This window comes from Eschrichtius robustus, chromosome 1, assembly GCF_028021215.1.
Source record: "Eschrichtius robustus isolate mEscRob2 chromosome 1, mEscRob2.pri, whole genome shotgun sequence".
NCBI lineage: Eukaryota > Metazoa > Chordata > Mammalia > Artiodactyla > Eschrichtiidae > Eschrichtius > Eschrichtius robustus.
In genome coordinates this window covers 42960246-42985673 of record NC_090824.1, presented here as the reverse complement: position 1 = coordinate 42985673, position 25428 = coordinate 42960246, and the positions used below count along the sequence as shown (strand labels likewise).

At 38.2% G+C, this 25428-nt stretch overlaps 1 protein-coding gene across 1 annotated transcript in view; it reads right to left on the bottom strand.

Moving 5' to 3' along the window:
* ARMH4 (armadillo like helical domain containing 4) overlaps positions 1-25428 on the bottom strand; it is a 128086-nt gene that overhangs the window by 97227 nt on the left and 5431 nt on the right. Inside the window, exons 2-3 of the mRNA XM_068525721.1 lie at positions 20648-20902; positions 18292-18504 (exon numbers count right to left, since the gene is read on the bottom strand). Of these exons, the coding sequence (XP_068381822.1) occupies positions 18292-18504; positions 20648-20902 (468 nt within the window). The remainder of the gene's footprint in view (positions 1-18291; positions 18505-20647; positions 20903-25428) is intronic.

Here is a 25428-nt window from a genome sequence, read left to right as displayed (position 1 = left end):
TTGCAAGTGGCAGGAAGAAAAAAAAATATGTCTAGACAGTACCATCTCTAAGCCAACTTCATGTGTCTGGCCACTCTCTGACAGAATCTCTTCACAGCTGTTTCATAACCCATAACAATACCTTGTACTTACATGGGGCTTTTCTTCTGAGGAAGTCAAAATGCTTTGCAGGCATTATTCTCCAAATGTACACAGTTGGCTAAGGAGAGCAAGTTTTATAAGCTCTGTATTACTTACAGCCTACTTCACTGGTGATATAACTGCCTCGGGTGCTCAAATATCACAGCAGAGCCTCAAATGGGTTTGTTAAACCCCAAATTTTGACTCTCTCTGTTTTCTTTATTTACTGCAAACATTTCTGCCTAAGGTTACCAAAACCAAGAGTTTTCATTTTGTTCAGAACCAGGGCCATGATCTTCCCAACAAAATCAATAGAAGATATGGGAGAAAGTTTGCCCTGGGGTCTGGGCCCGAGTAATCTGGTTCTGTTACAAAGTCCAGTTACCGTATAATAGACAGTTCCCACCAAAGATGCTCAGTTTCTCTCAATCCATTTTTATCACAGTTTAGACATTGTAAGATTTCCAGAAGATAGAGACATAGCTAGCATTCCCAGAGTATTGCTGATGAGTCCAAGGGGAACCCTTGGTTGAGAATGTCATCCCAACAATAGGAGTAGGAAGAATCCCACCTGTAACACTTGTTCCCCAACGTGACCTCTCTATCCTTGACTTATAGGAAGAATAGGCTCCTGCCTGTACTTTCTGTCTCTTTAGAATAGCAATGATTAATTTGAATCCTTGTCTTTTGCCTATTTATTCATTAGGTTTCAGGGTCAAACCTCTCTTTTTCTTTCCTTTACAAAGTTTAAAATTAAATCTAAGGGACACAAATTAGGACACGTGAAGAAGAGGAAGGATACCATGAAAAGAAACAGGGTGAATTCTCTGGGAAGAGTCTAAGCGTGAGTCTTTCTCCCATTTCCCCTGTAAACGGAATGGCTGTGACACATCCAAGTGGCAGACTTTTAAAAGAAGAAACACTTGTTGGCAAGTGTTTTCCTGGGAACCCCTATACAATGTAATCAAGAGCCACTGTAGCAAAATGGTTTCCACACATAAAGAGCGACTGAAGTACTAGGGATGGTACTGCCTTAATTCTCCAGGTTTATTTTTAACTTTGGCTTCAAATGGGATGCAAAACTTAAAGGCCAGAGGAAAAAAAGATTAAACTTGTTTTGAGGAGATGAAGCAATTCTCCAGCAGATGGCTCCCTGAGGTTGAAAGGGATTGAGAAACCCCAGAAACTACTGAAATAATGACCACAAAATGCAGCAGCTCACAATGTTAAATTTCATTACATTTCTTAAATCTTAAATATTTCTGCCAACTAAGTGCTTCTTCATTTTTATCATGTAATATTAGATATATACAAGAGAAAGTGTATATAATGTTTCTGTTATTAAGCATAATAATGAAATCACCTCCAGAGAACTCACCATTCAGCTAAAGAACTGGAATATTACTACTGTGGCATCTGTTTGCATATTCCTCTATCATCTTAACCACCTACTTCCCCTGAACGCCATAAAAAGTTACTGAACGATGAATCACTTTGCTGTACAGCTGAAACATTGTAAATCAACTATACTTCAATTAGAAGCATGTAATGGAGAAAGAATTACTGAATGTTATATTCTGGGACGTTTTTTTCCACTCAAAATTATGACTTTAGGTTTCACACATCTAACAAAACACTGGTTTGTTAATTTCACCAATTTATGGTATTCCATTTTGCAAGCATGTCACAATTTATTTATTTAGCTTCATGTGAATAAACTTTTGGGTTATTTAGTTGTTGCCAATTTTTTTTTGCTGTTATGCATAGTACTGTTATGAACATTCATATATGATCTCTAGTGGATCTACTCACTGGTTTCTCTAAGGCATATTCCTAAAAGTGGACTCGCTCGGTCAAAAGGAATGGAGGTGTTCAACATGCTAAATGATGTCTAGATATATTTCCTTAGCTCCACATCCTTACCAACCTTTGCTATTGTCAAACTTTTTCTTTTCAATCTAGTGTGTATAAAATGATGGGTCACTGTAGAGGTAATTTGCATTTCCCTAATTACTTATGAGGTTGTGTATCTTATCATAAGTTTGTGTATCTCTGTGAAATGCCTATTCACATGTTTGCTCCTTTTTCTTTTAAGTTGTCTGTCATTTCCTATTGATTTTTTGGAGTTCTTTCTATTCTGGACACAATCCTTCATCAGTGATATGTATTACAAATACCTTCCCTAATTTTAGAAGTTGTACATTCACTGCCTTTCTAGTATATTTTTAGAAAAGTTTTCAGTTTTAATATAGCTGAATTTATCAATATTTTCCTTTGTGGTAAGCAATTTTTGTGTCATGATTTTAAAAATCCTTCTGTATCCTTAGTTCAGAAAGATATTTTATAATTTTTCTCAGATTTTTGTTTCATCTTTTACATCTGTTTTTAAACCATATGGAATTGGGTTTTGTGTATCAGGGTACATTCAATCTGATTTAATTTTTTTCCAAACGGACAACCAATTGTCCCAAAACTTTTATTGGGAAAAAAAAAATGCTTTCCCCACGACTCCGTAGTGCCACCTCTATCCTACATTAAGAACCCCTACAGGAGTGTGTCTGTTTCAATGCTCTCTATTCTGTTCCATTAGTTATTTTAACTATCCCTGTCCATGACCACATTGTCTGAATATATAAAGATATAATAAGAGCTTTATAAGTCTTAATATAAAGACTCCAATTTATTCCTCTTCTTCAGCAGTGCACTGGCAATTACTTCTTGGGCTCCTCCAATTTATTCCTCTTCTTCAGCAGTGCACTGGCAATTACTTCTTGGGCTTTTGTTCTTCCATACAAATTTTACAAAAAGTTAGTCAAACTGTCATGGATTAATGAAATGGAAAAATAGAATAATGAAATCTTATTTTTATTCCTTCATTCTTTCTATTTTCTTTGGGGTTCTTCTGTTTTTATAGCTTAAGGTGGAGGCTGCTTGGGTCACTAATTTTCAGACTTTCTTCTTTAAAGGCTAAATATTTCCTTTTAAATATTCGTTTAACCTTCATCTTACAAGTTTTGATATAATATTTCACTATGATTCTGTTTTAATTATTCTTATTTTGTACTATAATTTTTCTTTGATGCGTAAGTTATTTAGAAGTGTGTTTTTTTAATTTTCAAAGGTACAGGACAATTTATCTTTTTATTTTAAATGTCTAACTAAATTGAACAGACATCAGGGAATTGGCCTGCATGGTACCAATTCTTTGAAATCTGTCAAGATTGCTTTATGGACTAGCATATGGTCAGTCTTTGTAAATATTTCATGTGTGCTTTAAGATAATGTGTATTCTCTAATAGTTTGGTACACTATTTTTTATATGTCCATTAGTGCATTTTGTATTAAATTTTATTTTGTTTGAAAATTTTAGCAAACTGAAACCAATACATAAAAAGGATGATACAGTTGGGCTTATCCCAAAACTACAAAGTTGTCTTAACATTCAAAAATCAATCAGGGCTTCCCTGGTGGCGCAGTGGTTGAGAATCTGCCTGCCAATGCAGGGGACACAGGTTCGAGCCCAGGTCTGGGAAGATCCCACATGCCGCGGAGCGGCTGGCCCATGAGCCACAATTACTGAGCCTGCCACAACTAGAGAAAGCACTCACACAGAAACGAAGACCCAACACAGCCATAAATAAATAAATAAATAAATAAATAAATAAAATTTTTAAAAAAATCAGTCAGTATAGTGTAAAGCAACTATACTCCAACGATAAAAAAAATCAATTAGTATAATTCACCATATTAACAGAAAAACCATATCATCATCTCAATTCCGAAACACAGATTCGGAAAAACCATTTGACAAAATCCAGTATCCATTAATGAGCAAAAAACAAAACAAAACGAAAAAGTTTCAGCAAACTAGAAAAAGGCACAAACTTTCTCAACCTGAAAGAGGACATCTATAAAAATCCCACAGCTAACACCATATTTGGTTCCCTTGTATTTACCGTCATTATTGATATATTTGAATTTGTTCCTTTATTCGTTCCCACTTTTTCTATTCTTTTCCTTCTTGTTGACTCACTTGCTGTCTCTTGGTGCTACACTCTCTATAATGTCTTCAAACTGATCTTCCTGTTCACTAACTCTCCCTTATTGCATATTTAACCATTTAATTATCAAAGGTTTTTCCCCAACAATTCTATTTTTATTTCTAAATGCTTTATTTGGTTCCTTTTTTTTTTTTTTTTTTCATTTTTGGCTGCATTGGGTCTTCGTTGCTGCCCACAGGCTTTCTCTAGTTGTGGTGAGCAGGGGCTACTCTTCGTTGCGGTGCGTGGGCTTCTCATTGCGGTGGTTTCTCTTGTTGTGGAGCACGAGCTCTAGGCGCACGGGCTTCAGTGGTTGTGGCATGCGGGCTCAGTAGTTGTGGCTCACAGGCTCTAGAGCGCAGGCTAAGTAGTTGCGGCGCATGGGCTTAGTTGCTCCGTGGCAGGTGGGATCTTCCCGGACCAGGGCTCAAACCCATGTGCCCTGCATTGGCAGGCGGATTCTTAACCACTGCGCCACCAGTGAAGCCCTATTTGGTTCTTTTAAAAAATCTGCTGGGTCAATTTTGTTAGTTTCTTATTCCTTGCTCATTTTTGTGATTTCATCTTTTCTTTCCTTCAACCTTTTTTTCCATGGTTATTTTATATTCTACTCTGATCATTTTAGTACCTAAGGTCCTGGATAAGGAGTATGCCAATCAACTGTTTGACTTTTCTGCTGACTCTCAATCATGGCTGTTTGTTTCCTTGTTAGTTTATTGACCTTTTATTATGATACCATATTTGCCTGATTTTAATCTGTGGGTAAACTCTGCATCTCAATTGGGCATGCTCTTTTCCAGAGAGCATTTACATCTGCTTTTGTAGGGAGTCAGGTTGTGATACAAACCTGGAACTATTTTATTCCCCTTTTAAAGATACAGACTTAATGTGGAAATTTCAATCTGGGTCCCTCTTCTTGCTACAAGTCCAAATGTAGACTCCTGATATTACTACTGTCCTAGAGTGCCTTTACCTTTCCAATTTGCTTTCTCCTTACAGCTCACTTGTTGGGTTTCAGCTCACTTCGGGATGGATTGAGCTAAAAAGTACAGTCTTTGGAGATTTTTTCTGACTGCTTGCAATTTCATTAATGTACTAAAGCATGTGTTTCACCCAAGATCTAGGCATTTCGCTATGGTTGGGTCCGTCAGAGTCTTCATCAGAAGCTGAAATCCAAACAATGAGCCTTCCAAAAGCATCCATATCATCTACATTTGTCCAATAAGTTGAGTGAGAGCGTTTATTGGCTTTTCAAACACCATTTGCAAATTCCAAATTTCAAACACTCATAAGAGCATCTGTAATCCGGGGTGCATTTTTAAATTAGATAAAATCTCAAATGTTATTGTTTATTAAATATTCTGCTTTAAACATTTGTTTCTTTAATTCTCTCTTTTCAAAATCTCCTCACAGTGATTTTTTTAAAACCTCCTATATTAATCTATACAAATTTCTTGAAAACATTTTACTAAAGTTCAAACTTCCCAATAACTCTTTAATAGTAAATATAATCATTAGAGACTTCCTCCATTCTATCCTTAACGATATTCAAAAGGTACATACGTGAGAAAATTTAAAAGCTTGAGACAAGATAATCTGCACACTTTGAACACCCCTTGAAAGATATTTTGGATTCAACCCACATTTCAGATAGATGTTTAAAATTTTTGTTTAATTTAATATTACTTTCTTTAAATTAGAGGATTCTGCCCTTGATAATGTAATCTCCTATATCTTGTTAGCAAGCTAAAAATATCAGTCTACATAACTAACCTCACATTTACTGGTCATTACATAATCCCTTTTCAGCCTTGACCTCATATAATTAGTGTTCTCCATTATCTTCTATAAATCCTGCCCCAAATTAAACTGAGTTATCTTAATAGAGAGAGCCCTAGAGCAATAATTATAAGTTCTCAAGTCTAGCTCCTGTTCATTAAACAACTCACTTTGGATTCAGATGACAGACTCTTATGTATTTCCCTTTGGAAAATGAGACTACAGCAATATTGCTCTATTTCTCAAGGGTGCTGTAAAGAGAAACATAAAAGCTTTATTATTATTGTATCTATAAATTCTGAGCCATCCAGAATAAAGCCTTTCTCTGCAGTAACTTAGTAGTCTTAAAGGAATATTTGCTTTAAGCAAACATATGCAAAACTTGTGTATAAGAATCCACATACACTCAAAAGATAAGTCATGGGTTGGTTAGGCTGATTATTGATTTTGCAAAAATACCTATGAAAGTAGATATCCCCTTTAAAACATGACTCAAGTAATTCAAAATGAGGTTTACATATTAATTAGTGGAAATGTGTTTGTTTTATCATACCTGTGTATATTTACCTTCTTGAAACCAGAGATCCTGTCTTATTCTTCTTTGTGCCCTACCCCCGAGGATCAAGCATTGTGCTTTGCAAAAAATAGCCCTCAGTATATGGTGATTGAACAGAAATAAACTGAACAGAACTTTAATTCATTATCTTCCTCCTCAAAATAAGTAGTAATGCCTTTATAGGACTCCAATATAACTTTTATTAATTTATATTATGTATTCACTTCAAATGAGTATGATATCAACTTTTTAAGGAAAATCCACCTACCTGCTTTTGTCACCCTGGGGAGAGGGGTGGCCCACGGGGGGAAATGATCTTTGTACAAATTCACTCCAATAACGTTTCTAGAGAAGGATCTCCCTCCTCCCCCCTTAGCTTTTCTTCCTTCCCTCCCACTCTGGCTTCTCAAAATGGGTTTAACGAATAATTTAAGTTTACTGAGTTGCCTTACCTGACTAAGTGCAGGTATCAGTATGGATTCCAATAAGAAGGAAATGAAATAATGTTCAACCCCACAGTGGGATGCAAAAAATCTAAGCAAATTCCTACTAGAAATAGATTTCTAGCAGAAGGTAATTGGGAGCCACTGCTTTGTTCACATAAAAAGTGCTCAACTTCAGGCCCAAAATAAGCACTGGATTTAAAACAATAACAAGTAGAGCGAGTCAAATCAAAACATATCAATTAAAGAAGATAATGGTCCTAAAACCATCCACTACATCGCTGATCATCACTTGCCCAACACCTGGTACCTACAGACACTAGGGACACAAGGGCAGAAAGCTCTGACCTTGCCCTTAAAGAGGTTTGGAGAATTCAGTTAAGAGCACAAACTGATGATCAATGGCTGGGAAGACAGATTCATTTCGGTTGTGATACTAATAAAAATGAAATAGGATAGGTAAACACTAGACCTGATTTCTGACACTTTAAAAAATCAGAATATTTCATATAAAAACGGGAATTTTCAGCTTACCTTGGAAAAAATCTGAGATCTAGCATCACTACACTCACATTCTCCTCCTGGCAACCATAGGAGCAGAATCTGTCTGGATCAGAGGGAGTGTGTGCTCTCTACTGAAACACACCACTCCCTACTGTCTTAGGCACCTTCCTCTTTGCTCATTTATACTATCTGCCTGGCCCCTGACCCATTGGTTGCATGCAGAGAATGTGAATATTTCACTATAACAATTAATACATAATAGTACTTGATCACGATACATAATTTTAATTGATAAATGATATAAAAAATTCATATTTATTATGTATTTACTCAATGTCATGCATTATTTACTATACACAAGCTCTCATTTAACCTCAAAATAGGAGACAGGAACACCAATATCTCTGCTTTACACAGATGGAAAAACTGAAGTCTAAAGAAATTAAATAGTTTGGTCAATATTACAGTGCTTATTCATGATGAAGTTAACAGACACGGGCATGTCTATTTGAGACCATAACCAGAGCTATTTTTTTACTGTACTATTCATCAATGCAGGCTGGGTGGTCTGAGAAGCTTCATAAAGAAGAGATATACAGAAGACCAAAAAGCACATGAAAAGATGCTCAACGTTGCTACTCATTAGAGAAATGCAAATCAAAACTACAATGAGGTATCACCTCACACCAGTCAGAATGGCCATCATCAAAAAGTCTACAAATAATAAATGCTGGAGAGGGTGTGAGAACAGGGAACCCTCCTACACTGTTGGTGGGAATGTAAATTGGTGCAGTCACTATGAAGAACAGTATGGAGGTTCCTTAAAAAACTAAAAATAGAGCTACTATATGATCCAGCAACCCCACTCCTGGGCATATATCCAGAGAAAACCATAATTCGGAAAGATACATGCACCTCAGTGTTCACTGCAGCACTATTTACAAGAGCCAAGACATGGAAGCAACCTAAATGTCCATAGACAGATGAATGGATAAAGAAGATGTGATATATATATATATATATATATATATATATACACAATGGAATATTACTCAGCCATAAAAAAGAACGAAATAATGCCATTTGCAGCAACATGGATGGACCTAGAGATTATCATACTAAGTGAAGTAAATCAGACAGAGAAAGACTAATATCATATGATATCACTTATATGTGGAATCTTAAAAAAATGACACAAATGAACTTATTTACAAAACAGAAACAAACTCATAGACTTAGAAAACAAACTTATGGTTACCAAAGGGGAAAGGTGGGGGGGAGGGATAAATTAGGAGTTTGGGATTAACATATACACACTCTCTATATAAAATAGATAACCAACAAGGACCTACTGTATAGCACAGACAGCTCTACTCAGTACTCTGCAATAACCTATATGGGAAGAGAGTCTGAAAAAGAATAGATATATGTATATGTATAACTGAATCACTTTGCTGTACACCTGAAAGTAACACAACATTGTAAATCAACTATACTCCAATATAAAACAGAAAGAAAGAAGGAAGGAAGGAAGGAAGGAAGGAAGGAAGGAAGGAAGGAAAGAAAGAAAGAAAGAAAGAAAGAAAGAAAGAAAGAAAGAAAGAAAGAAAGAAAGAAAGAAAGAAAGAAAGAAAGAAAGAAAGGGAGAAAGAAAGAAAGAAAGGGAGAAAGAAAGGGAGAAAGAAAGAAAGAGAGAAAGAAAGGAAGAAAAGGAAAGAAAGATGACTTTGACCTGAACGGTTTCTGTCTCTCCTTCCTGTCCTCTTTTAACTTTAACTTCATAGCCCTCTGATTATGGAGTAGCACAGCACTGAGTATTATTTGCTATAGAATATGACAGAATGACTCTATACAGGTGTATTTCTTGTATAGTGAGAACAGTGTGGTATTGCCCAGACGTGAATCATGACAGGCTTTTAACAGAGATGGGATTTCCCCTAAAGAGTGGGATGTACATGGTGTCAATCATGATGGTTATCCGGCTGTCAGTTGCCTAGGGATTGGAGGTGTGTCCTTCAACCTGGAAAGCAGGACAGACGATACGTAAGTGGGGTCGGGGATTCCCTGAGGTGGTGGGCCCTAGAGGAAATTTACATCTTTGTCTTGGCTCTTCCACATGGGGGCAGGGATGGGAAGGAGAAAATAAGTTATCCTCAGAACGGGAAACAAGGCAAGAGTTGTGAAGCCAGAAAGCCTAGCAAGGTGCCTGAAAAACTGTTCCAGAGCTTTGGGTACCGAATATTAAAAACCTTCTCAGACCATGGAATGAGTCGAGGCCTGGGAGCCCTGGAAGCTCCTTAGCTAAGGTACGATCAGAGAGAAATGTGTACCTCGTAAGCCTAATTCATTTTATGTTTCTTTTATTTTCTTGGTTCATTTGTTTTATGTTCCCTTAGGTTGGAGCCAAGTATTTTTTAAATTTCCACTAATTTTAGTTGAAACAAATGAGAGGGTTTTCACCTATGCTTGAGCTGGAGTTTTAACAGGAAGTAGGGCTCCTCAGAGAGCACGTGAGGCAGATACCTTGAGAAAACCCAGAGGGAGCAATGTCGGCCCCTCTGGCCACCTGGAGAATCTCCTTCTTGTGATAAAACCTTGGAGAGTCTTTATACTTTTTATTTTTTGGGGGGGCTGCACTGCGCAGCATGCAAGATCTTAGTTCCCCAACCCCCGTCCCTTGCTGTGGAAGTCCGGAGTCTTAATACTGGACCGCCAGGGAAGTCCCTCTTTATACTGTTTTTTATAGAAGAAGTTCCCACAGAATATTTTGTCTGGACATATCAAACAATTAGAAGGGGACTTCCCTGGTGGCGCAGTGGTTACGAATCCGCCTGCCAATGCAGGGGACACGGGTTCGAGCCCTGGTCCAGGAAGATCCCAAATGCCACGGAGCAACTAAGCCCATGCGCCACAACTACTGAGCCTGCGCTCTACAACCCTCGAGCCACAACTACTGAGCCCAAGTGCCGCAACTACTGAAGCCCGCGCACCTAGAGCTGTGCTCCACAACAAGAGAAGCCACCGCAATAAGAAGCCCACGCACTGCAGCAAAGAGTAGCCCCCGCTCACAACAACTAGAGAAAGGCCGTCTGCAGCACCGAAGACCCAACACAGCCAAAATAAATAAATTAATTAATTAATTTTTTAAAAAAAGAACAATTAGAAGGAGGTAGAATGGCTAAAGAACAAAAAACACAGGTAAATGCAGGCAGAATCAAGGAAATCTTTCAAGACAAATTTAATATTTCCAAGTGTGAACATTTTTAAAATCTTGTAAGGCCATTCAAATTGATGTATTATATTTTCTTCTAATCTTTTCCTTTGGGGATATGTATGCACTTTAATAATAAAAGGTAGTCTGATGCCAAAATAATTTCATGGTTATGAACACAGCCTGATAAAGTGCAGTTGGTAATATTCTTACATTATTTTATACATTGTTAAGGTTTTTAATTATTTGTACTCCGATGCAATAAAATTCTCAATGATTATACCAGTAAAAGGATAGTTATGTCTAGCCTCATACTGAAAAATCATGTTTGAAAAATCATGCTTTTAAAAATGCCTTGATTTTCTGCAAACATCTAAAATGTCTTTGAAATCTCCACATCCTATTGTGCAGTTGCAAGCTGCATGCTTGCTTTGACAACTGCAAAAACCACCACACATGGAAAGCCCTGCTTGGACCACTCCTCACAGGGATTGTCAGTCCTGGAGTATGAGCCCAGATGAAACACTCAGAACCAATCATTTTGCCTAGGATTCTGAACAATTCCCTCAAGAGAGACCTGGTACAGTTTCCTATAAATCATGTATTTGTTTGGCCTGAGGTTGAGCACCTGGTTGCTGCATCTACAAACTATTCTTAAGAAATAATTTACCTCAATAATAATGTAGTGGGACTTCCCTGGCAGCACAATGGTTAAGAATCTGCCTGCCTGTGCAGGGGACACGGGTTCGAGCCCTGGTCCGGGAAGATCCCACATGCCGCGGAGCAACTAAGCCCGTGCACCACAACTACTGAGCCTGTGCTCTAGAGCCCGCGAGCCACAACTACTGAGCCCGCGTACCTAGAGCCCATGCTTCGCAACAAGAGAAGCCACCGCAATGAGAAACCCGAGCACCGCTATGAAGAGTAGCCCCGCTCGTCGCAACTAGAGAAAGCCCGTGCGCAGCAATGAAGACCCAATGCAGCCAAAAATAAATAAATAAAATAAATAAATTTATTTAAAAAAAAGACTCCCCAGCATAAATATCAATTTTTTATTTCTCTAAGCTGGGGCTAAGTTCTCTCTCCTATTTCTCACAGTCCTTTTTCTGTAATTGTTTTGTGATACTTTCCCACCTTCTACCTTGTGTGTCTGTTATTTATGTATTTATCATAACTTCTACTAAAATTTACATAAGATCTACTCTCACTTCTTTTTATTATCTGAATGACCAAATACTTGCTAAGCGTACACATAAATGAATGAATAAACAAAACCACTGAATATGTACAAAGCTAAATCCTTTTGTCACCATGAGCCATTATATAAAATTTCCTAAGTGTCTAAGAATGAGCTTTACTAAGCAGTGTAACTTTCTGGTGCTGGGCAACAAAGATGCAGGAAAAAAAATGGGAAGAATCAACTCTATAACAATGCTTACTTAATTGTGACTACACCAATAAATAAATTCCCTATGATAAGAAAGCACACCAGAAAACTTAGAGTGAATGTCAGTTATCTTTCTTCAACAGCAGAATTTGTAGCAAAGCTTTATGGTAATACATCATAATATTGATTCTAAATATTTTTGAAATACCACTGGCTATGCGAGCATTAGCAACAGACATGTGATGACCACTCCGAGAGTTGAATAATTTACTGTACGAGCCTATAGAACATACAGGTATTTAAGAACAGAGACCTATCATAAATGCCAGAGAAAGTATGATGATTTCAGGACAAGCCAACAAAGTGACTTACCATAAGGGGTAATCAATGACTGAAATCATTGCCTCTGTTATTGAGGCAAAATTAAATCCAAAGCATTTAAGAACAAAAGCCAAAACTTGTATCCATTCTTAACATACTCAGAGTAAAAATTAGAGTGAACATCCTTAACTTCATACTACAGTATCATAAGTAACAGTGGACAGTTCAAATTTACAACACTCTACTGGATCTTTAATATTATGTCCACATAGCAGCTCCCAAAAGTAAGTCACATAAACTTGGCTTCATAAACATGGACTTGAGATGAGGTCTTTGACTACACTTTCTCATTCATCCATTCTAGCTGCCTTCTGAGTTGAAACATTATATGAGAATTGAGAAAATAATAAGAAAATATTCTCTGAAAAGGAGTGCATATTGGGAAGACCAAAAAAAATTGATTTTGTGAATTAAAGTGCAGTTGAAGAGCAAACACTTCTCTCATAAAAATTACATGAGCTCTTAAGAATCCTCAATGAAACTCTTAAAGAAAAATATCTCTGAGGCTTCTCCACAAAGCCACTTAAAGAATGCATTTCCCAATTCATTTCTGATTGACCAATAAAAGACAGAAACTAAGCATCTTTTTTCAGTACCAATTAGGAGATCACACAGCCAAAAAATATCACTCAGTCATCTGAACAAAGGCATACTTTTCAAACAGGGCTTTCTCCTGAAATCCCTATGCTATTGAAATTCCTGTTATTGTAGAGAGAATCCTAGAACAGAGACAGAACTGAGAATTCCAGATAAGAAAGGAGAGATAACATCACTGTCTTTCAGCAGAGGAAATTAAGAGATGCTGAAAGTGTATATAGCACATGCTCTCAGAGGACTGTGGAAAAAACATCCATGAAATTAAACACACACACACAGATGTGCACACACACACACTCACGAAGGGAGGAAAATTGACGTCACTGAAGTAGATTAAACAACAAATGACACAAAAATGACAGCTTTCTGCCCCATGTGTGCTGCCTCGCTGGGAAAAGATGTCAAAAATACAATCTTTCAAAACCTAAATGTAAGGACATCCAAAATGGTCTTTGAAAAACAAGGAAAAAATGGTCAGAAGAGAGAAAATTGAAGTCAAATTATATATTTGGTCTTATTTTTTAAAAATCAAGATATTAAAAAATTAAACATGACTTTCCTGTTGGATACTAAGAATTTAAAACCTCTTTATATGTTAAAAAAGGTAATATGCTATATGTTTATATATAATGTGTTGTATGTAAAAAAAAAAAAAAAAAGGTAATTCCCCGGCATGTCAATAACCCTGTAATAAACCCTGTAGTAAATAGGCACTTTGAAACAGATGAGGAAATGGGAATTGTCTGGAATAACGGCACGGGATTTTACAGCCCCACCACTCAGTCTATTATGCCTATAGAAACACATTAAATAGGACCAGTCAGATGGAGAATTCACGTTCTCCAGACCAAAGACACTGGTGTTTCTTCTTCTCTTGCAGAAAAGCAATACGTTAACCCAGGCTCATCTTGAGAGAGTCCAAGCAAATTCACCCTGTTCCCAAGTCTGTCCGGTCAGCACCACGGGGAGCACCAAGTGGTTTCCCACCTCTCACAGCTGGAAGGCCCGGCTATTGACTTCCAAACGTTAAGGGAGAAAGTGCTGGGGATGTGAAGAAGGATTACCAGCACCTTAATCACAAGATCTGAGACACCTCCGTTTTTGTTCTCTTACCTCTCACACATTCTTAGAAACCTAGTACCTGGTACAAAGAGACCCATAGTAGATTTTTTTTCTGAGTATTGAACTGTTAAAGCCATAACCTTCCACCCTACAGAATTATTGCTACAATTTTACAGCACAGATGAATTTCCATCTTCTGTGGAAACATAGGAAAGGCCGAAATAAGTCTGATTTGTTTAGAGTAAATAGATATCTTCATTTGGACTTCTAAAATTCAGAAAGCAGAATTCATTTGGACTTCTAAAATTCAGAAAGCAGAATTACATTCAGTAAGAAATATTGAAGGCCTTAGTTCATTTGATATTAGTATTAAAATATTTTAAAGACAGTTAACGCAAATGAAAAAACTCCAAGTAAGTTTTCATAAGCAATCAAAAATTTTAAGCTGCCGTTTTGGAGCAGAGGAAGATATTAACATTCAACCAAAAAGGACATCAACCTAAACAAAGATCATGTCCAAAAATAAGATTATGCAACACTGTTAATCAACTATACTCCAATAAAAATTAATTTTAAAAAAACAAAAATTAGTTTATGTACATATATATGTACCTGTATATATATACACATATATACATATACATGTACTTTGCCATTATCCAATTTTTGAATTAAAAGTTAGAACACTTTGTCATGTTTATATTTCAAAAATGCTGAACACAGCCCTAGTAGAGTTATGCCTGAGATAAGTATAATGCATTTTTTATCATCCTGAAAACATTTATTCCCTAAAAAAAAAAAAAAATACAGAGGAGTAAAGTATATCAGGCAAGGTGACAGATAAACCATTATCCCTTCAAAAATCAAAGTGCATTTTTGCTGACAAGGTAAAAGGCGTACTGAAATAGGCACAGGGCAGTACGCACTTATAGAAGCAGCCTTTCTTCAATGCCTGAGAAATGTAAACCACACCAAACTTCTCCCACTCTACCAACGCACATCTCTCAAGTGGGCGTTCCAGAGGCAGAGCAAGTCTGCCTTCAGAGCCAGCTGGAAAACTCCTCAGAAGCAGACCTCCTATTACAAGTTGAATTGTGTTCCCCCAGAAAATATGTTTAAGTCCTAAACCACAGAACTTGTGAATCTGACCTTATTTGGAAATAGAGTTCCGGCAGATGTAATCAAGCTCAGATGTAATTATCGGGGTGAGTCCTAATCCAATGGCTGATGTCCTCATAAGACAAGGGAAATTTGGGCACAGAGACACAAAGAGGGAAGAGGTGAAGGTGGAGGCAGAGACTGCAGTGATGCTGCCATAAGCCAAGGAGTGCCTGAGGCACCAGAAGCTGGAAGAGGCGAGGGACGATCCTCACCCAGAGGCTTTGCAGGGAGCGCGGCCCTGCCTACAACTTGATTTCAGACCTCTAGGCTCTAAAATTGCAAAAGAACAAATCTCTGCTGTTTCAAATCACCCAGTTCGTGAGACTTTGTTATTGGCAGTCCTAGAAAACTAATACACTCTCTTAGTCATTATGTTGTAGAGACGTGAAGGAGAAGACAACAAGACAGGGTACCACGCAGATACAAATTTTAGGCTCATCTGGGACATTGACTATCCCTTAAAGAATAAACATTCAGGGGGCTTCCCTGGGGGCGCAGTGGTTGAGAATCCGCCTGCCAATGCAGGGGACACGGGTTCCAGCCCTGGTCTGGGAAGATCCCACATGCCGCGGAGCGGCTGGGCCCGTGAGCCACAATTGCTGAGCCTGTGCGTCTGGAGCCTGTGCTCCGCAACGAGAGAGGCCGCGACAGCGCGAGGCCCGCACACCGCGATGAAGAGTGGCCCCCGCTTGCCGCAACTGGAGAAAGCCCTCGCACAGAAACGAAGACCCAACACAGCCAAAAATAAATAAATAAATAAATAAATAAATAAATAAAAATTAAAAAAAAAAAAAAGAATAAACATTCAGAAATTTCCACAAAGGTTCTTGCTCCTTGGGTGTGTGGTGTCTAAAAGGGGCAGGTCTCTTGTCCATATCTCACTGAGACAAATACCCCATTCTCTGGAGAAGTGCTCCTGCCCCTGAGTGGGAAGGAAGATATTCAAATAACATATAGGGAGTTTAATAATATAATTAAATAAACACACACCTTAACTGGAGAATTGACATTTATCAACACATCACAGAGATTCAAACTTGAAAGGTAGATAACTTGACATCACACAACCTCGTTCTAAGTAAGAATAAACTATCTTCCCCTGGGTCCAATGCTACGGAAGAATTAAAATGTTTCATCCAGTCAAAGCCTCAGGCTGCACTTATATTCCTGGACAAAGTGGAAAAACATGCACTGAAAATGGAGGCCTCCAATACATCCAGGAATCTATCGATTTAAATAAGTGTAGTCACTCCTGCTTTAAGAGGACTAGATAGACCAGCATAAAACTAATTGTGACATTACTAACATATACTAATTAAATATAAATTGTACTCCCTGGTATTTAGGAGAAAAGGTGTGCTCATTCAAAATCTTGTCTTAAGCCCAACAATGTAGCAGAAAGAATATTTTTAAACCAAAAATGTCTTTCATAAGCCTTGACAAGGATCATAACTTAGATCAAAACTGACAAAATATATTCTCAAAAAGAAGCTGGAATTGAGCTGTGTAGAAGAAAAGCACTAAAACTCTAGGACATCTTAGGCAAGTTAAGAAAATTCTCACACATCTCAATATAACTGCCATCATCTACTAAATTTAGAAAAGTATTGCAGTTTCACAAGTATGGATTATTCACAAACACAATTTTTTTCCTCTGATTAAATGAGCCCTGCCGGGTAAAGCTGTCATCTCTAACTCAGGTTAATTTGGGGAAACCTGGTCTTTCCAGATGGCATCAAGGAGAGCAGACAGCTAATATGAGACTACATTCCAAGTTTTTATCTTAATGTGGAGAGCAAGAGCTGTTGGCCTCTGAGCTCGCTTTGATCCATTTCCTAAACCAGCACCCCATGGAATTCACATTCCTCCTAAAATGTCACATTTCTCCGCCAGAAAACTACCAGTATTACCCTGAAAGTCTGCAATACAGCCTGCTGCAAACCTGGCTGAACCACCTTCTCTGCTACAGAGTAGACAAAATATAAAATAACAGCACATCCTATGTCTTTACTGCATCAAACATATGGCTAATTTAGTGCCCAAAAGCTTACCTGTCTTCCAGATTAGTTTAAGAAACAGCACTACAAATCTCTGGGCATTTTGCAATCCAGCCAGGAGCTGTTCACCTGCCAAAATGCTGATTAATTAAACGATCTTTCGTTATATTTCCCGACTTCTCATTTGTGGATGTGCAGCTGTGCTCCAAGCATCTTTTTTCATGCTCAAAGCCAATGTCTTGGAAAGTAAAATTGGGCAAGAATTTCTCAGCCTTAACAGGTGAGGAGACTATCTCCAAAAAGTGGAACATCTAACCCAGAGACGTAATTAAGGGAGAATGACCCAGCATTAACAACCAGAGCAGTGTTACGAAAATACAATCCACATTAAAACTTCCACCCAAGAAAATCTGGTGGGGAAACTCAAGTTTTCCATTAAACCAGTTTTCGCAATTCAGCCTGCACACTGAAATCATCTCAAGCAACTCTTGAAAAATGTTGATGCCAGATTCCATCCCAACTGAATCAGAATCGCTGGGAGAAGGACTCGGTCATTAGGATCCTTTAAAAGCTCCCCAAGGTGATTCTAATGTTCAACTGTAATTGAGAACTACTGACGTAGAGCAGGGGTCAGCAAGCTTTTTCGGTAAAGGGCCATCTCATAAATATTTTAGGCTCTGTGGGCAGTTAGTCTCTGTCACAACTACTCAACTCTGCTGCTCTGGCACAAAAGTAGCCACAGACAATACACAACTGAACAAGTGTGGCTGTTAATTAGGAACACTGAAATGTGGATTTTATAAAAACTTCTACATGTCACGAAATACTATTCTTCTTTTGATTTTTTTCAATCGTTTGAAAATGTAAAGACCAATTTTAGCTTGCCATACAAAAACAGACGGCAGGCTGGATCTGGCTGGGCCATGGTCTACTGACCCCTCATCTACACTACACACAGAATATACTTATCCTGGATCTTTTCTCAAAGACAACAGTTGCTCAGTGACTCACTGAATCTGTCCTAGAAAAAGATCCCCTTCAAAGCATGGATACCTTCAGATTCGAGTTGGTCCAGACCATAGGAGGCAGCTGTATTAACATAGCTAATGGATGGAGCAGCTGTTCTTCTCTCGGAAGATGCCTCAGGGTCAGCAAGCGCTGGGGAAGTGCTAGGTGCTTCCTCCATCATCCCAGGGGGCGTCACTGGAGAACCCACAATTGGTGTGAACAACTCCTCGTTTGGCCCTGTGACTGTGTCCATTAGGTCTGCCAAACACAAGAGACATGACCCAAAGTTGATCAGTAAGGGGAATATATACATATGCTTTTACTTCTTAAGCAAGAAATGACGAATGAAGCCAGTATCTTATATACCGTAAGTCTGGCACTTAGACCAGCTCTTCCTTCCCACATTGCACCAATCCAGCCACCCGAGGCAAACACTTTATCTTCCAGGAAAATATATTATCTCAAATCAGAACTTTGTTTTCAAATGTTAATCTCCCATTTATTCTATTAACAATATTATAGATTTTGTGGGATTTTATATAACCTATTACCAAAGGTAGAAAATTTAACAAAAATTTGTTTACATACACCCCAAGGATGACTTTTAAAAATCAAGTCAAAGAGTAAAAGCTTAGATCTGTGTCTGCAATATGCTCAATTTTAAAGCAGCCAAACTTAGCCCCAGATATTCCCAAATCTAGAAACTCTAGAATAGTAGTATTTTGCAAGCTTGGTGGATCATCAGAATCTCTTGAGGTAATTTTTTAAATGTCAGTTTTCATGCTTTCTACATATCCCAACTTATCGAATCAGAACCTCCTTGGTGATGAAGCCTGAGAAACTATTTGTGAAAGTTCCCAGGATATGGATCCACAGATTCTCATATACATTGCTGTTTGCAGTATAAATGGAAGCAACCACTTTGGAAAGCAGTTAGGCATTGCCTCCTAAAGTCAAATATTCATATGCCCTATTGTCCAGCAACTCAGTTCCTAGGTATATACCCAAGAGAATCTCCTACACACGTGCAATGGAGAATATGTAAAAGAATATTCATGGCAGCCGTGTTCACAATAGCCAAACCTGGAAATGACCCAAATGCAAATCACTAGAAAAGACTGGATGAAGATTGGGTGAATAAACTGTGATACATTTTCATAATGGAATATTGCAAGCAGTCAAAGCAAAAGAACCGCGGTAAGTAAATATAGGCCTTAGAATATTAAGTAAAAAAAAAATAAGTCCCAAAAAGGCTATCCACAGCACAATACTGTTTTGATAAAGTAAAAAAATCTAAAAGTTTTAAATGTATAATATCAGGAGTACATACAGACACGATAAAACTAAAAGAAAAGGAAGTCAAGGAAATGATGAACACAAGATTCAGGTTACTGGTTAACAGAGGAGGATGGGGTTTAGATGGGAAGGGTCATGGGGTTACCTGTAGGTTACTGACAAGATCCTAAGGGTTTTTTTTGCAGGGGAGGCAGGCAGGATTAGAAGGTATTTATTACATTGTTAAAGATAACTCAGTTAATAAATAGAAGTAGGATTTACTTAGACCAATGATGAGACAGAGACATGAAGTCCAAAAATAATAACTAAATAATAATTTTTGTAATTCTCACGTGATTCTGATGACCACCCAGATTCGAAAACTTCACAGTCCTTAAGGTATTAGAGCATCTGAGGGCCTCCTACATAGAAAGTACTTCTTATACATTATTCGAAATCCTTAAAATAACCCATAAGACAGGTAGGCATTATTTAAAGAGGAACAAACCAAGGCTTGGAGACATTAAGAAACTTTCCTGAAGCCACAATGCTAGTGAGGGCCAAAGCTGGGATTCAAACCCAGGTCTTTGTTGGTTTCACCCCCAGGTCCTTGCTGGTTTCACCCCCCTGGCACCTAGCAGCCAGACGTGTCAAACTAGGAGAGAGTTCTCAGGAGGCTTGGGCTTCGTGGGCCTCAGAGATGAGCCACCAGGAGATTTTACTTGGGAACTAACCCCTTGTCCTTTAGCTGTGCCACACCTCTCCAAACAAGAGAGAGTTCACCTACCTTTCCTGCTGAAAAAATATACCTCCAGGTGAGGGGTGTGTGTGTGTGTGTGTGTGTGTGTGTGTGTATGTGTATGTGTGTATGTGTGTGTGTGTGTATGTGTGTGTATATGTGTGTGTGTACGTGTGTGGGTATGTGTGTGTATGTGTGTGTGTGTATATGTGTGTGTGTACGTGTGTGGGTATGTGTGTGTGTGTGTATGTGTGTGTGTGTGTGCACACGCGTGTGTGTGTGTGTGTACCCTGGTTACAGGGCCATCTGCCTCACTCATTCTACTCCTTATCAACTCAGAAACGATCCACCCCCAAAACGCTTAGTACAATTCTCTCCCTTACAGACCTTCTCCAGCGGGAGTAACTTCGAAAGACAGAGGGACGGGTGTCGTTGAAACCACAGTGGCCAGAGGCTCCCATCTTCTCGACAGCTGAGTAACACCAGGAGCACCAGCTGTGGCAGAGGGCAACTCTTTCCCTCCCTCAGTCTCGACATCTCCTCTGGTAACCGCAAGGGTAGAAACCTGCTGCTCTTGCATCACTGAAGATAAAGTGGCTTCTGCTTCTTGAACAGCTGTTGTCATCTCTTGAGTGATGATGTCTTAAAAAGGAGGAAACAACATTTTTAAATACACTAAGTCCCTATACCTGAAGAAGTCACTATATAATTAATAATTTTTTTAAAAAAAGCAGACAGCCATTTCAGGGAATGAGAAGGGAGAGAAACAAACTGACAGTAAATAAATGTTTTCAGTGTTGCTGTTTTCAGGAGTCATGAATCAATCTAAGACAGAGATAAAGATGTTAATATAAAAAAAAATAGAATAACATTTAAAGCAAAACAGGAGAATCAACAGCTGAGCTCCCTTTTATGAATATCAACATAATCAATTTGTTCAGAAACAAATTATACAAAACTAAGTTCAAAAATTCTCAGAAGCAGGGACTTCCCTGGTGGCACAGTGGTTAAGAATCCACCTGTCAATGCAGGGGACACGGGTTCGAGTCCTGGTCCGGGAAGATCCCACATGCCACGGAGCAACTAAGCCCATGAGCCACAACTACTGAGCCTGTGCTCTAGAGACCGCGAGCCACAACTACTGAAGCCCACGCACCTAGAGCCCATGCTCCACAACAGGAGAAGCCACCACAATGAGAAGTCCACCCACCACAACGAAGAGTAGCCCCCGCTCGCCGCAACTAGAGAAAGCCTATGCACAGCAACAAAGACCCAACGCAGCCAAAAATAAATAAATAAATAAATAAAATTTTAAAAAAAAATTCTCAGAAGCACTTGTATATATTAATTTTCACATTTGCATTCCTAAAGGGGAACAGGAAGTTGACATTTTGAATTAAAGGAATACTAATTACAATAACTAATGTTTACTAAGTTCCTATTAAGTGCATGATGGGCATTATCTTTTTTTTTTTCGTTTATTTCTGCTCTCATCTTTATGATGTCTTTCCTTCTGCTAACTTTGGGTTTTGTTTGTTCTTCTTTCCCTAGTTCCTTTAGGTGTAAGGTTAGATTGTTTATTTGAGATTTTTCTTGTTTCTTGAGGTAGGCTTGTATAGCTATAAACTTCCCTCTTAGAACTGCTTTTGCTGCATCCCATAGGTTTTGGATCATCGTGTTTTTATTGTCATTTGTCTCTAGGTATTTTTTGATTTCCTCTTTGATTTATTCAGTGATCTCTTGGTTATTTAGTAACGTATTGTTTAGCCTCCATGTGTTTGTGTTTTTTACATTTTTTTCCCTGTAACTCATTTCTAATCTCATAGCGTTGTGGTCAGAAAAGATGCTTGATATGATTTCAATTTTCTTAAATTTACTGAGGCTTGATTTGTGACCCAAGATGTGATCTATCCTGGAGAATGTTCCATGTGCACTTGAGAAGAAAGTGTAATCTGCTGTTTTTGGATGGAATGTCCTATAAATATCAATTAAATCTCTCTGGTCTACTGTGTCATTTAAAGCTTCTGTTTCCTTATTTATTTTCATTTTGGATGATCTGTCCATTGGTGTAAGTGAGGTGTTGAAGTCCCCCACTATTATTGTGTTACTGTCGATTTCCTCTTTTACAGCTGTTAGCAGTTGCCTTATGTATTGAGGTGCTCCTATGTTGGGTGCATATATATTTATAATTGTTATATCTTCTTCTTGGATTGATCCCTTGATCATTATGTAGTGTCCTTCCTTGTCTCTTGTAACATTCTTTATTTTAAAGTCTATTTTATCTGATATGAGTATTGCTACTCCAGCTTTCTTTTGATTTCCATTTGCATGGAATATCTTTTTCCATCCCCTCATTTTCCGTCTGTATGTGTCCCTAGGTCTGAAGTGGATCTCTTGTAGACAGCATATAGATGGGTCTTGTTTTTGTATCCATTCAGCAAGCCTGTGTCTTTTGGTTGGAGCATTTAATCCATTCACATTTAAGGTAATTATCAATATGTATGTTCCTATGACAATTTTTGTAATTATTTTGGGCTTGTTTTTGTAGATCCTTTTCTTCTCTTGTGTTTCCCACTTAGAGAAGTTCCTTTAGCATTTGCTGTAGAGCTGGTTTGGTGGTGCTGAATTCTCTTAGCTTTTGCTTGTCTGTAAAGCTTTTGATTTCTCCATCAAATCTGAATGAGATCCTTGCCGGGTAGAGTAATCTTGGTTGTAGGTTCTTCCCTTTCATCACTTTAAGTATATCATGCCACTCCCTTCTGGCTTGTAGAGTTTCTGCTGAGAAATCAGCTGTTAACCTTATGGGAGTTCCCTTGTGTGTTGTTTGTCATTTTTCCCTTGCTGCTTTCAATAATTTTTCTTTGTCTTTAATTTTTGCCAATTTGATTACTATGTGTCTCGGCGTGTTTCTCCTTGGGTTTATCCTGTATGGGACTCACTACGCTTCCTGGACTTGGGTGGCTATTTCCTTTCCCATGTTAGGGAAGTTTTTGACTATAATCTCTTCAAATATTTTCTCGGGTCCTTCCTCTCTCTCTTCTCCTTCTGGGACCCCTATAATGCGAATGTTGTTGCATTTAATGTTGTCTCAGAGGTCTCTTAGGCTGTCTTCATTTCTTTTCATTCTTTTTTCTTTATTCTGTTCCACAGCAGTGAATTCCACCATTCTGTCTTCCAGGTCACTTATCCGTTCTTCTGCCTCAGTTATTCTGCTATTGATTCCTTCTAGTGTAGTTTTCATTTCACTTACTGTATTGTTCATCTCTGTTTGTTTGTTCTCTAATTCTTCTAGGTCTTTGTTAAACATTTCTTGCATCTTCTCGATCTTTACCTCCATTCTTTTTCTGAGGTCCTGGATCATCTTCACTATCATTATTCTGAATTCATTTTCTGGAAGGTTGCCTATCTCCACTTCATTTAGTTGTTTTTCTGGGGTTTTATCTTGTTCCTTCATCTGGTACATAGCCCTCTGCCTCTTCATCTTGTCTGTCTTTCTGTGAATGTGGTTTTTGTTCCACAGGCTGCAGGATTGTAGTTCTTCTTGCTTCTCGGGCATTATCTTATTTTATCCTCCCATGTGTACTAAGGGGAGGTAGGTACTAATATTCTATGGAAGCCATATATCATAGTGGCCAAGAACGCAGGCTCTAGACCCAATTTGCCTGGGTCTCAATTCGGACTCAGCCACCTACTATCTGCATGACCTTGAACGAATTACTTAATTTCTCTGGGCCTTGAGCTTCCTCAGTGGTAAAATGGAAATAATAAGAGTATCTATCTCATAGCATTTTTACAAAGATTAAATTAGGTAACACATGTAAAATAGTACATGCCCAGTGCTTCGTAAGTATTCAATAAATATCAGCTATTTTTACCTCATTTTACAAACAACTTAGGTGTGGAGAGGCTAAGGAACCTGACTAAAGTTACATAGTTAGGGCTCTTAACCACTGTGCTAACTGTGCTTATCCCATCAACAGATGAATGGATAAACACACAGACACACACACACACAGACACACATACACACACAGAGGAATATTATTCAGCCATGAGAAAGGAAATCCTGCCATTGCCTAAGGAACAACTTGGAGTAGCCTCTGTAGAAGATCTGCACTTGCTTTTAAATCATAAAACAGAATGAAACAGACCTGTGGGGTATGACGTATCTATCAGAGGTCCACTTTCTTTACAACATTATAATCCACTCAAATACATTATTAAAGACTATTTATAAGTGTTAATATTTGCCCCCCTCTTAGGGAGGGGCTATGCTGGAAATTTCAAATACTGAGCCACTGTGAAAACTTAGTTTCTAGAAGACTCTATTATCTCTCTTTTTTTAAATACTAATCCTAGATCCTTAGCACATTACCAAGTCCGGTAAATTATGCAATGAGAAATAACATTCTAGAAATAGGTGAAAATGTTTTCTCAAAGTTTTTATTAATGACATCATTGTTCTTCCTATTACTAAAAATATTTTTCCTCAGAAACAACTTATTTGCTTTAAACAGTGTTCGGATGTTTTTTAGTACAAGCAGTTCCATTTCTTGGTCCCCAATCAGTTTGGACTATTTTTTCTTTGAACTGGAGATTTTTACATTTGATGGATTGATATACCTGGTTATAAGACAACCTTACTTGTGCTTCATATTCATATTTGCTCTTTGTGCCATTGTTTAAGTTTTATTTCTGAAATAAGATCCACATCTCTTGAGAGATAGGATTCATTGCCCTTTTTGTATCTTTAGCACCTAAGACAATGCTATGTTTGCCATAAAAAGATAATATATAGTTTTATCATTTTAAGCAGTATGCATTCTCCATGTTGCCCTCATTTTTGAAAGCATAATGAACACTTTTGAGAAAAAATATGTCAAAATAAATGTTCACTCTATGGTCATAGTTTCATGAAACAGCAAGAAATATCAAAAGGGCATGGTATGGTCTTCCCTGGTAGGACAGTGGTTAAGAATCCTCCTGCCAATGCAGGCAAAATGGGTTCGAGCCCGGGTTCGAGCCCTGGTCCGGGAAGATCCCACATGTCACAGAGCAACTAAGCCCGTGCACCACAACTACTGAGCCTGTGCTCTAGAGCCCACGAGCCACAACTACTGAGCCCACGTGCCACAACTACTGAAGCCCACACTCCACAACAAGAGAAG